The sequence below is a fragment of the Dermacentor albipictus genome, chromosome 5 (assembly GCF_038994185.2).
Source record: "Dermacentor albipictus isolate Rhodes 1998 colony chromosome 5, USDA_Dalb.pri_finalv2, whole genome shotgun sequence".
Lineage (NCBI taxonomy): Eukaryota > Metazoa > Arthropoda > Arachnida > Ixodida > Ixodidae > Dermacentor > Dermacentor albipictus.
In genome coordinates, this window is record NC_091825.1 from 56,973,748 (window position 1) to 56,986,705 (window position 12,958).

The 12,958-nt window shown below is 46.9% G+C and overlaps 1 protein-coding gene across 1 annotated transcript in view; it reads left to right on the top strand.

Annotated features, from left to right (window-relative positions):
• Window positions 1-12,958, top strand: part of LOC135911175 (neprilysin-2-like) — a 336,673-nt gene that overhangs the window by 38,934 nt on the left and 284,781 nt on the right. Inside the window, exons 2-4 of the mRNA XM_070538401.1 lie at window positions 3,814-3,878; window positions 7,332-7,459; window positions 9,950-9,997. Of these exons, the coding sequence (XP_070394502.1) occupies window positions 3,817-3,878; window positions 7,332-7,459; window positions 9,950-9,997 (238 nt within the window). The 5' untranslated portion in view covers window positions 3,814-3,816. The remainder of the gene's footprint in view (window positions 1-3,813; window positions 3,879-7,331; window positions 7,460-9,949; window positions 9,998-12,958) is intronic.

Sequence of the window (12,958 nt, forward strand, 5' to 3'; positions counted from 1 at the left end):
ATTTTCCTAGTTCTATATAGTTTGTGCATTTATGTTAAATAGGAAGTAAGAGAACTAAATAGGCATGTTGCCTAATGTTCTGGGGCTGAATTCACAAAGCTTTTCATTCGTAAGTGCAGTTTTTCATTGGCTGATCGCCTTCGCCAATAATATGTGCAACATCACTATTGGCTGGCACGAACGCTTTTAGCGAAAGAACGTGTTGTTAATACGGGCCCTAGTCTGTAGTTAAAACCGCAACAATTCGCAATCATTATCCACCTGTGCAGGAGTGCACTGCTTTCATGCGTATGGAAGAAAGAAGATTGCTAAAGAATTTAGGCAAATGAAGGCAGATAAGGGGCGTAAACTAAAGCCAGAAGAACGTTTTGAAGCCAGAAGCACAAAGGTTCGACAAGTCCATGTGTTATCCATTGTTCCCGTGGTAGCTGAAAGATTGCAGCGGCGGAGTTCACTCATGCAATTCTTGTAGGACATTCCATTGTTTTGGGGACCACGAAACAGTGCGACTTGACAAGTATTGTAAATATACGGAAGGATACGCGTTCGCGCAAACGCTCAAATAATCGTCACTCGGTCGTTGCTCTCTTGCCTGTACGCCGATATTCAGACACGTCGTGCATTCGCGCTTGTTTTCCATCAGCGCCTATTGTTTTTCGCATTCTTCACCTCGACGGTTACTTTAGATTGGCTCGAGCTCGCTCTATTCTAGCCAGCGAACTTTCTGTGGCAGTGAAGCGAAAGGCATACCCGGGGTGGTGTTTCTGCACAGGTGTTACTATGACAAGTAGTCCCGGCAGTGTCACAGCGTTTTCTCTTACACGGAGTGCCATTCCAAGACATCGTCAAATAGCACCATATTACTGGAGCCGCCATCTTGTCCTCTCTGACTCGCCGAGAAGGCGGTGCTTTGACGTCTCAGATTGGCTCCAAACGCTGTCATTGCATCATTCGACAATATGTGGGAATTCGACGATGTCCAGAATGACTTGGTACCTGCGAATGGCTTGAAATGGCTACATGCAAGCCGAAGGAAAAACAAAACAAGAACAAAGCAAAAAATTAAGGGACAACTCACTACCAAAGATGCGAACAACGCGTAGTGCTTTTGACTGCAAAAACGGCCTAGCCAAGTTGTGGTCACCGTCACGCTCCCCTTAATCGGCCTTTACAGGAGAGACTAAGCGGGTGGTAGTGTTTAAGTGTCCACTTGGTGGACATGTCTATTTGTCCGCTGCTGAAGCTCCCATTGACTGGGTTTGGAGTATACGTCAGAAGGAGACAGAGCGCTCCCAGCCAATTAGAACTTGAACAGCAGACGAAATCGACATGTCCACCTGGTGGATACTTGTGGAATTTCCCCCCCTCTCCTCCCCTCCCCCGGGAAGCGTTCTGTCTACTGCTGGCGTGAGCGGTGTTTGCACACACACATACACTAGCGTTGCTGCTAACGAGGGGCCGCATTCTCAAAGCTTTTCTTCAGCGAGCAGCCTCTGCTATTGGGCAGCCACCTTGGCTAGTGATACTTCCAACAGCAGGCTTGGCTGAAATATTCGCGTACAAAGAATTCGTGGGGCCGCAACACGGGTTACCGGCGAAGCTGTTTAGGCTGCATACATTATGAAAACATACGTAGTTTGAAAGGTACAGCACCGTACTAAGCCGACACAAGCGCCGCCGCCACACTCTTTCCTCTTCTCATTGTTCGTCAAACAGTATTTAAACAAATAAAGCGTATGACGGCCAATTTGCTATACTAAATGCTCTCTCTCTCTCTCAAACACACACACACACACACACACACACACACGCACACGCACACGCGCACACACACACACACACACACACACACACACACACACACACACACACACACACACACACACACACACACACACACACACACACACATATATATATATATATATATATATATATATATATATATATGATGCCGCGTTTTGATGGAGGGCGAAATGCAAAGAAACGCCCCTGCATTTGGTTGCACGCTACAGAACCGCAGGCGGTCGAAATTAATCCGGAGTCCCCCATGACGGCGTGCCTTATATATAATGAAAGCGTGGTTTTGGCCCCTATAACCCTGGAATTTCACACACTGGTATGTGCGGAAAGGACAGCAGGCGTTAAGCTAAACTATAGCAAGCCCGAGGGCAACGCTACAGCTTGCTATCGTATGGCGCTTCCGGCGAAACTGCCGAATTATTGTTATCCGTAACGGTCAACTGCATTGTATTCAACTGCATTTATATATATATATATATATATATATATATATATATATATATACGATAATGAATATTTTATAGTGAAATAGCAAGAATATAACTTTGACAGAATACTTTATCGGCATAAGCTTATTTAGTGCTTGTCAGCACAGTCCTTCGTTAAGAATTCATCGCTGACGCCACTTGATAGGCACTGGCAGCCGGAACCATGTATGGGGGTATTGTTGGCCCCATGATCTGGATTTTTAACCAGCACTGGAGAGAAACTCAGGCAGAACCCAGGCTACGTCACGATCGATCACGAGCCACGTCAGGTACCAACACGGCACACAAATTACAATGGTTTCGAACTGTCGCGGGTTTCTCGGCGTCTTTTAACACGTCCGGGCTTTCGCCGCGGTCTTGGCCGGGCGACACGAATTGTTTGTCACAGAGACGAGTCGTAGCACCCTTTAAGTACGGTGGGATGGATAGTTGGGCGTGTAGGTTAAGCGTGATCTGAAGTGAAGGTGCGACCACGACGGTGGACAAAGAAGGAACATTCTGGGGTAGTGGTCGCGGAGATAATCGCGTGCATGCGTGTACAGCAAGCATATCGATACCCCACAATGGTGTTGAATGGGGTGTTTCTAAGAATCGACACCCGTCGTTTGACCCTTGAGGCACCCTATATTCTGGGTATTTACGTACAGTCGATAAGGAAGGTGTTCGCGATCCTTGAAGCCGGGCATCGCAGCCATAAAGGTGTTGAAAGTAAAACGTGCTCCCTTTGACTGATGAACTGCGCAGTGAGCCACGAGGCAAGTGTTCGCATTTTGCCCCCTTTCGAATGCGGCTGCCACGGAGGGAAATCGAAAGCGGTGAATTCCATGGTGTCTGAGTTTCCGCAGCGGTTTTTCAGAAACAACCAATTTGTGATAGATTACAATACCATTCCAGAAATGTTATTGTTTCGGTGCATTTATGACGTTGCCGGGCTGTTTTGTTCCCAATCGTAAATTAAATATTTCACGCTACTTTACTACTGTAGCATTACAATGAATTATTGATCTAACAATGTGGCGTTGTCTGCGACCAGTAGTCGCGATGCGATCGCTCGCTGTGAAATCATGGTTGATTTTATGGCCACCGCAAGCTGTGTAGTGTTCTGTAGGAGGTTGACGGGAAATCAATTTACGCTGCTAAGGGTGCTGAGTCCGTGATGCCCAACGTATCATTTATGCGACGCTGAGTTTGGTTACTGCAAAATTGTAATTTAAGTTCAGGAAACTTAACGCATTCCTTATAGTAGCGTTTTAATACGTTTGAAATGAGTTCCCTCTCCCCCTCCCGCCTACCCCCTCTTTCTCGGTTGTGAATAGTTCGGGAAACCAATTACTGAATAATTACTATACGAAGGTGAAATCAAATTCCGTCTCGAGTACTGTTCTTTTCTGCCCAAGCGTATACTCGCGGTGTTTTTTCTCATAAAAGTGAAGGGTTTGTAAAAATCTCGTTCATGTGGAATTGTGTCTGGGTTATAAGGGACTCGCGTGTTTAGTGCGCGTCTTACTTTTCTCTCACGCAGAACATGGCCGAGGAATCGATGATGTCGACGGCGGAGAGCGGCATGGAACCGCCACCTGGAGCGCCGTGAGTGTACACGCATCTCTTATACGCGGTGACGTAGCGCACCGACTGTTGTGCGAGGAGAAATGCGAGATCAACAAAACTCGAGAGTACGGGCATCCGTCAATCTCCAATTAAAGTTCAAGGTTTAGGCATATGAGAAAGACGAACGAACAAGCAGGCAAGCAAACAAAGGCAGGAACACACACTTACAAGAACTGAAATTTGGGTGAGTGTGTACGTGTGATTGATTGCCTTAATAGCACAGGCAGGGCGACGAATGAAGAGGCAATGAATGGACATGCGCCAGCTTCAAATAAGGTTTACTGCCAACAAAAAGAACTTTTCTAACGAAAAACGTAAAACACCAACAATGCAAAAGCGAAATAAATTATGGCGCATGTGCCAATTAAATACCAAACATCTAAATATTATCTATCACGCCTGTGCGCCCTTTTCGTCCGGAATGAGCTTTAGTTTGATGTTAGCGCTTGTCCTGTGGTTTTCTCCTCCGTCGCTCTCTTCGGCAATCATGCAAGCAAACAACCAGCCAAACAAGCAACCAACCAAGCAGGCAAACAAGAAAAGAAAAGAGAGAAAAAGGGAACGCACGAAAACGAAAAAAAATATAGGAAAGTCGAACAGACACAGTGTAACATTTTCGTATAGTACGTATCTTTTGAATTCTCTTACACAGGAAGCCATTCGAAAGAAGTAACAGAACACAATGAGGATCTAAGGGTAAAAAAATATATAGCTAGCGGGGTTGGTGCAGCATAAGAAGCGACATTTATATTTTTTAATTTTTAGGGGAAGCACCATTGTCACAGAGGTGCTCGAATATTAAGATTTGAGTCAAAATGGAGTACTAATTGAATAGTGCCGGAAGTGAAGCGACTCGAATATCTAATAATTTTTTTAATGGTTTTCGAATATTGAACAGTCGTTTTCATGAATTCTATCAAACAGCCTTCATGTTCTAATATATCCACAACGCTTGAAAGCTTGTCATTATATCGCGCGTTACGAAGCGTTCGTTGCATATAGCAGGAACGGACAAACAGAGCATTCGATTAGAAGGCCCAGTGGAAAAGGGCAATATTTGATTCATTATTCGAAGGCCTCGAATATTCCTGCTCCGCTAAATGCATCACAGCCCTCGGAAAAATTGCGTGTCTGGAATGTGCCTATAGGCGGTTTTCTGTCTATAGGGAAATTCGACTGGTTGCTTTCGAGCACTCTAGTGCCCTCTGGCCCTGGGGGTCTACACTGGGCTGGTGGAAGTCGAATTCCCGGGGTTCTGGTTCATTCTGAGTGCCACGTTCCGGCTGAGAGCGACCTTCGAGCTGGGAGCTTGACCGAGAACCAAAAAAATTCGCCATGCGATTCATCGTCTTGCTCTTGGAGCATCTGAATATTTAGCTGGGGCAGGCTTTTATTTTTGGTGCTCCTACATCGAGGAGAGGATTCGCATTGCTGGAAACGGTATCGGAGCTCTGTAGGAAATAGTCGAATGTACTTTATGCAAATACTGTCCTAACTAGATGACCGGTGGAATTATGGCCATCATTTTAACGTGAATAGCGTTTTTTTGGCCCCATCGTTCGTTTTCGTGGTTGCTCGAATTCTGCGAGGAAAACGATCGCTCTCTCTCTTTACAGTTCACTCCTTTTGCTAGCCCTCTCACTCGCTAGTTAGTTAGTTAGTTAGTTAGTTAGTTAGTTAGTTAGTTAGTTCGTTCGTTCGTTCGTTCGTTCGTTCGTTCGTTCGTTCGTTCGTTCGTTCGGTCGGTCGGTCGGTCGGTCGGTCGGTCGGTCGGTATTCGCGCTCATGGTGCGCTGCCACGCGCTCATGGTGCGCTGATGGCGTTGGCAGATAGGTCGCATGACGTTCTGCGCATCATGGAGCAAGGGTGTCCTGGGCTTCGTAAGCCATTGTCAAGAAGGATCAGCGAGAAGATGGATTCGGGCAATTGCGACAAGTGTGCATACTTGATGCATGCGCCCCTCCGGTGCCGAGGTTGATCGGTCAGTGGTCGGTAAGATCGGGCGTACAGCGGACGTTCGTTGAGTACGGTTATTTCGTCATGCGCGCAGGTCGGGTCGTGCTGGAAAGTTTATGCATTATATCGGGTTTCCTTCGCGCCAGCGGCACATCATCTTGGCCAGGGCTACCTCGAACACTCCAAGGACGCCAACTCGCTTCATGGTGAAGGCGCAGATAGCCCGTTGATGAAAGCACGCACATATGCGGATAGCTACACGAATTATGTAATGCTGTACGAGAGGGCAGCAATCATAAATACTGGCACGAACTGTTTCAAAGCGTCGCTTCTACCACAAAAACTAGGCACTCACATTTGTGTTTGTGACCGCTTGGTAACCTGGTGAGTTAGTGGTTCTAACGTTCGGACTTTTTTTTCTCCAATGTCCCAGTTTGGTTCACTCCTCTCTGGATCAATGCAGTCCAGCTTTTTGTATGCGTTCAGCATTCTCTGGGAGTTTACCGAGATTTCTCCTGTCTAACTATTCTCGTAGGCCGACCCCGAAGGTATCGCCGCATAACAAAGGCGTCTAACCTGACCCGTAGGCAGGGGGTAAACGGTACTAGTTCGATGCATCGACCACCACTTCGTCAAGGTCGGTTTATGAACCCCATGCAGGGTTTGGACAGTAAATGCACAAGTAATCTACCCATCATGCTCCACCTATAAAACCTATAAAGTCACCGAGAACACATAGTGTAGCAAAGTGGCCACAAATAAATACCCGTGAAAGCATGCTAAACGCATTCTTCGAGAGCAACCGGAATTTGGTGGTCGTAATTTTTTATAGTTTAATGCTGGAGTTTGCCACAAATGGCCATCGGTAGGCATTCAGTGCATTCCTACTGACAGTAATGAGCGCAGATTTGCACTACATTATGTGCGATGTTACCAAACGGTAGCATACCGATGTCACGTTCCTTTCTGAAATAAACAAATTCACTCTTGAACAATGATATACAATTGGCTTAGTAAGTGGCACGATGTTCTCAATATATGACATTACAGAGGATTTAGGACGCATATCTGGAGAGTCGTGCTAGGCGTGTATTTTCTGCTAAATGAACGTGACTTCAATGTGCATGCTCATATTTGATTTCGTAAGTGCGACAGACAGTCTTCAGTGAATAACAAAATAAGTAGCGAAAGTTATTAATTAGCTACCAGGACATTGCTGTTTGTGGCGCAAGCTGCATCTGCCTATTCCATAAGTACACCTGAAAAAGCGGAACAGTGATACGAAACATAGTTTTTAAACTGAAAATAATAATATTTGATGCAGGTACACTTGAAATCTCACGAGGGCTATCACTGCAACACGCAAAATTTCAGCTGAAATGACGCGGCAGCATAAATTCGCTCGCATGTTCTCTTTTTCACAATGACAGCCACTCGCAATGCTCTACAGTTTTATTTTTGCTTTGGCGATGCAGAGCCGGGGCACCCGCGGAAATGATCACAAAAAAACTGGCCAATTATTGGTGTCTAATTGGATCGATTCCGATGATCCTGTTCCTGCTGGTCGCCATCCCGACCATCTTTTATGTCAAAAAGTTTTCAGGTAAGCGATGGCTTATTCTGTTTCCGTTTCGTACTCTTCAGCCTCCTCTAAAACAGATCAGCCGAAATAGCCCTTCGTTCAGCAGCCGTATAGGAGCACCTATTGTATCAGCCTGTGGCTTACGAGGAAGCTTTAGCTCGGGCCGAATTTCTAAGTGCCAATTCAAATATGTGTATAAAACTGAAATGCTCTCATGAGACGACTGCTGGAACAAATTAAAAGGGGACGAGACACGTTATTTTTCAATTTCTTCAATAATATAAATGGAATTTATGCAAGTAATGTGTTTTGCCAGGTGATTTTAAAAATGCATTTTTTTTCTTATGATAAATATTCTTTATGATATCAAAAACACGACGTTCATTGCTTGGGGCCTAATTAGCTACTTAACAGCAACTTGCATGGTAACGTACAGCATACGGAATGCATTCCTAATGTTCGTAGTGTGTCGTAAGATATGAATCTTGTTTTAGTAGAGGTTGTGAAACTCGGTAATCAAGATACCCACCTTAATTATACAAAGATATCACGGTGAACATTCTTGATCTGTACCAAATCTTGATAGAGATTGCCACATTTAGGAAAAGAAACATCCTAGAAGACCGCAGGTCAACAAAGAAAAAAGTTCCTGCCGACGTTGAGTTAGATGCCGTCATTGCAAGCGGTGAAGTAAAGTCGTCAGCATACAAAGCGCTGAGTTCGTATCTGAGGCCACGCCCAATTCGTCGTTCACTCTTTTTGCTTCTTCCGAACATTCGGAGCGGTCGCTGCTGAACGAGACACTGAAGGCAAGAATACTTTGAGCTGTATTACCCTCATGTATGAGTATTACCCTTATGAGTAGTTACCCTTATGTATTTCCAAGAAGGCCGCTCATGAACCATGAGAAAATGCTTAGCGAGCGACAAGTGGCGACACCACCCTAATGCTCCCACAGCGGCTCGCTGTAAAGTCATAAAATCGGCATTGTCTGCTCTGGCGTAGTGGATTCATCGGTCAAGGTGGGCTATATTCTATTGTGCAAGAGCAAAACAGTGAATCGAGCAACTTTCAAGAAAATATACTGCGCCACTGTGGCCCAAACAATAAAAACAAATGCTTTAACATATGTGACGTCACACTGACGCACACGTGCGCGCAGAATGAAATTTCAACCCCGATTTTGCCTTCAAATAGTCGAGCTTATTACGCGAATGAGAAAATAGTTTTAAAAGAATTATTTCTCGGTACGAACTGTTCAAATGTTTTTATTTAGTGTGCCTCGAAGATGGATGATCAACTGAAGGTTCGTATAGCTTATTCTTTTCACAGACCATTGGGACGTGGTTCATCCAGTGCCGGCGAATCGCGCGGTTTAAGAAGGGGCCGCCGATGAGCTGCCCTCCCTGAGATTCGCCGTGGCAGCACGGCCATGTCACGCCCGCCTGTGGAGTTGCGGAGCGTTTCGGTCTTCGTGTCAATCCAGCTTTAGGGTCATTTCGATTTGTCCAGAAATACGGTGCCACGTGTACGCAAGGATCAATTTAGTTTTCCATAATTTTTTCGCGATTGTTCAAATGCTCCGACGTTGCTAGGTCAACTTTATCACTTAGATTGGCAGCTTCGCAACGGATGAGAACTGGAGAACGAAAGAAAACTGAATTGACGGTTACAAAATTTGAGCCCGGTTCAGACTTGATACGCGGTTGCGAATGGTCGCTTTTCATGGGCGCGGCCATCATCTATGCTGATGCGAAACATTTCCCGTAGGCTTGAACTGGTACACTATGCCAGAAAAAATTAGGGATGTAAAAAACATGCAAAAGGGCCCAAACGAAGCCGTTTTTTTTGCGTGCGCTATGAGCCGCTTGAATACACTGTTTCTCCGCGCTGTCTTTGTGTATCTGTTTCTTTCTAGGATCTCTTTCAGTCACGCTCACGCACTTCATCATATCCTGAGTAACACCGTGTCAAACTCATGCATGGGAGACATGAGGCTAGCTTGTTAGGTTCCAGAACGTTTTTCTAAGACTGTATAACAACTTAGATACTCGCGCATGCGCGCTGAATAAGAGGCTATTTTTCTGGGGGCCCAGACTTTTTGTGGCCTCTGTGAGGTAGCCTTCAGTGCACCACGCATCCGCGAAATGAAACATTATAAGGCGCGCATTAGAAAGTCGTTGGGGGAACCAGATAAATGAAGTATGCGAGATTCAAGGAATTGAAGAGTTTTACAAAAACGTTTTTGGATCCAGAAAGGTAGCCTCATGTCCACCATGCACATGCGAAGTCTTTAGAAAGATATTCAAAACGATTGCTGACCCTCTTATCTACCGCTCATGCGCGAGGTGCGGAGCCATTGGAGGGCTGTAGAGAAACATTTAGGGGTCCAAAAAGTGTTCTCGTGTCCAGTACGCATGCGCGAGATGCCAAGCTTTAAGGAGTTTTACAAAACGTTGGGAACCCCATTTAGTGCTGCTGTCTACTAACCCTCACGTTACTTTCTTTTAGATTATGTGAACGCCGAGTACTGCGACACGAAGTCCTGCAAGGACCTGGGTAAGTGTAAAACGCATAAACGACGCATTTCCAGTTGCTTTATTGTAGAGGCGTTTATCTCGAGGCGTACTGAGGTCATTTCGTTATGTTGTTGCCTCCTTTTCCTCTCCCCCAATTCCCCCTAACCACATTTATCACCAGAATTCACATGCGTGGCTCTGTCGAGACACGCACGTGACGTAGCGTGGCAGCCAATGGGAATTTACGTGCCGTTTCCCTGCTAGGCGCCGCGTTTTTCGCTCAACGGGCCATTTGATGCTTTCGCATCAAAATCTTAGACGTGGCACATAGAAGAGAAATGAGGCGATAATTCGAGGTATCATTTTTACAGCCAGACTGAAATGCAGAAAAAACACGACCAATTTTCTGCATGTGACGGAAAGTGCAAGTATTCAAAGAGTTATTGAACATTGGCGGAATGTGCTCTTCGGTCCTCCGTCCTCTGACTCCCCGCTCAACTACCTGGAGCTTCGATCGGGTCACCGATTGTGCCAGCTGTCCGCCAGCATGTCGCAGGACGAGCCAACAGGCACTTCTACTTCTACCATCTCGGCCTCGGCTTCCCCCGCCTCTCCGTATTGGGTTGTCAGTGGGCACCAGCGTGGTCCCCGTCTGTTTGCTGGACTTCGCGGTGAAGACGTCGTGGATTGGCTGGACGATTACGACCGAGTGAGTTCGTCTAACCGTTGAGAGGATGCGTCCAAGCTACGTCACGTCGCCTTTTATCTGACAGGAGTAGGGAAGACTTGGTTTTTCAGCCATGAGGTTTATTTCACGAGCTGGAGTGCTTTCAAACAGCAGCTCCGCCAAATCTTCGGTACAACGGCTGTTCGTTCCGCCTTCGCAAAAAACACGCTCGACACTCGCAAGCAACAACTCGGGGAATTTTATACGTCGTACTTCGAGGATGTGCTTGCTCCTTGTCGGCGCGTGAACATGGCCATGACCGAATCAGACAGAGTTCGCCACATCCTCAAAGGCATCGGAGCTATTGCTTTCAATGCTTTAGGCATCAAGAACCCCGCTACTGTCGCTGATATCGTCGCGACTTGCCATCGCCTTGACGAACTCGAACCAGTATGGCTGCAACCAGACACCACTGCAAACACTACCGCCGACTACCGTACGTTACGAGCAATGATACGCGCAATAATTCGAGAAGAGCTACAGTACCTTGGCTTAGCCGCAGGGCATGCCTTCTCATGCATCGGATACCAGTCTGCGAGACGTTATCAAGGAGGAATAGGCGGCCATGGCTGGTGCAGCGTACACGGACCCACTAACCCCTAGGGCCCCACCAACGTACGCATAAGTAGCCGCAGTTACTCCAGTCATCTTTCCACCGATGCCTCCAAAACCAACACCGGCCCACATAGCTTCCATGACTACCAGCGCACCTACCCTAACCAGCTATCCGCAGTGGCGTCCTCCTCCTCGTCCCATCTGCTACTACTGCGGCTATCGTGGCCACACAGCACGTTTTTGCCGCAAGCGCCAGCAAGACGAGCGTCGCGGATATGACGTATACGAACGAGATGACTTTTCGCCCAGAGCTACTTTCCAACGTCTAGGGAATTTCCATGACCAACGCCGTCCTTATGGTCCACCGCGCGGACGTCCTCCATCGCCTATTGTAGCATCCGAGACGGCTCAGACGTACCGTCCTGGGAGACGCCGCTCGCCGTCACCCCTTTGCCGCTCTACGTCCCCACTGATACCTGCTTCTCCATTCGCCGAGCGTTGTCCGGAAAACTGAATTATGCAGCTTTTGGAGGAAAAGCTGCATCGAACGGCAGGACAGAAATTCCTCCATCGCGTCCATGCAATGTGATATTGGTTGTAGTAGAAGTTCTACAAGTAGAAGCTTTGATAGACACTGGTGCTTGTGTTTCAGTTATTCACCGTGAATTGTGTTCGCGACTTCGGAAAGTTACGACCCCCTATGATGGACCTACGCTACTTGCTGCTCAAGGGTCCGCCATTCGACCTATCGCCGTGTGCACTGCTCGTATTTTCATCGATGGACTTCTGCATTACGTAGAATTTGGAGTGCTTAGTTCGTGTGCCCAGCAGCTCATATTGGGATGGGATTTTCTTTCTACGGCCTCCGCCTCCATCTGCTGTGGGCAACGCGTTCTCCACATGACCGACACGACCTATTCACTTCATGCAGATGACGCACCACTTCACTTGCTTGCTGCAGAAGATACCGCGCTATCTCCTCGCCATAAAAGCATTGTTACTATCACGTCTGATGTCATTGACTTCGGCGACGTGCTCGTATTACCATCTGCACGCTGTCTCGCAAGAGGGATAGCCTTTCCATCAGAGCTGGTTTGGTTTGATCATGGCACTGCACTTCTCTACGCTACAAACCCGACATACGAAAATATTCCGATCCCTAAAGGCACTACAATGGCTTGCGCCGCTGAGTCGGAGCCTATATCTGTTGTTTCCTTTCAACCAGCTTCCTTCTTGTACCGGACGGGCCGCATCTCCTTCAGCTCCTGCAGCTACCATCAGTTCCGACCTGACACCTTCGCAGTCACAACAATTGCTTGCTTTGCTCCAAAAACATGAAGCTTCGTGTGACGCGCATTCAGCTTCGTTGGGAAAGACTTCGATTACGACGCATCGGATAGGGACAGATGGTACATCCATCGTGCGCCGTATACCATATCTCGTATTGCTAGCCGAGAGGAAAGTCATTCACGAGAACGTCACCGACATGCTCCAACGGAACATAATACGCCCCTCTGCTAGTACTTGGTCTTCCTCCGTTGTTTTGGTTCAGAAAAAAGACGGCTCTGTTCGATTTTGTGTCGACTACGGAGCACTTAAAAAGATCACACGCAAGGATGTATACCCTATGCAACGAATAGACGATGCCTTGGATTCCCTGCAGGGTGCCGAGTACTTCTCCAGCATCGATCTGCGTTCCGACTACTGGCAGATACCTAT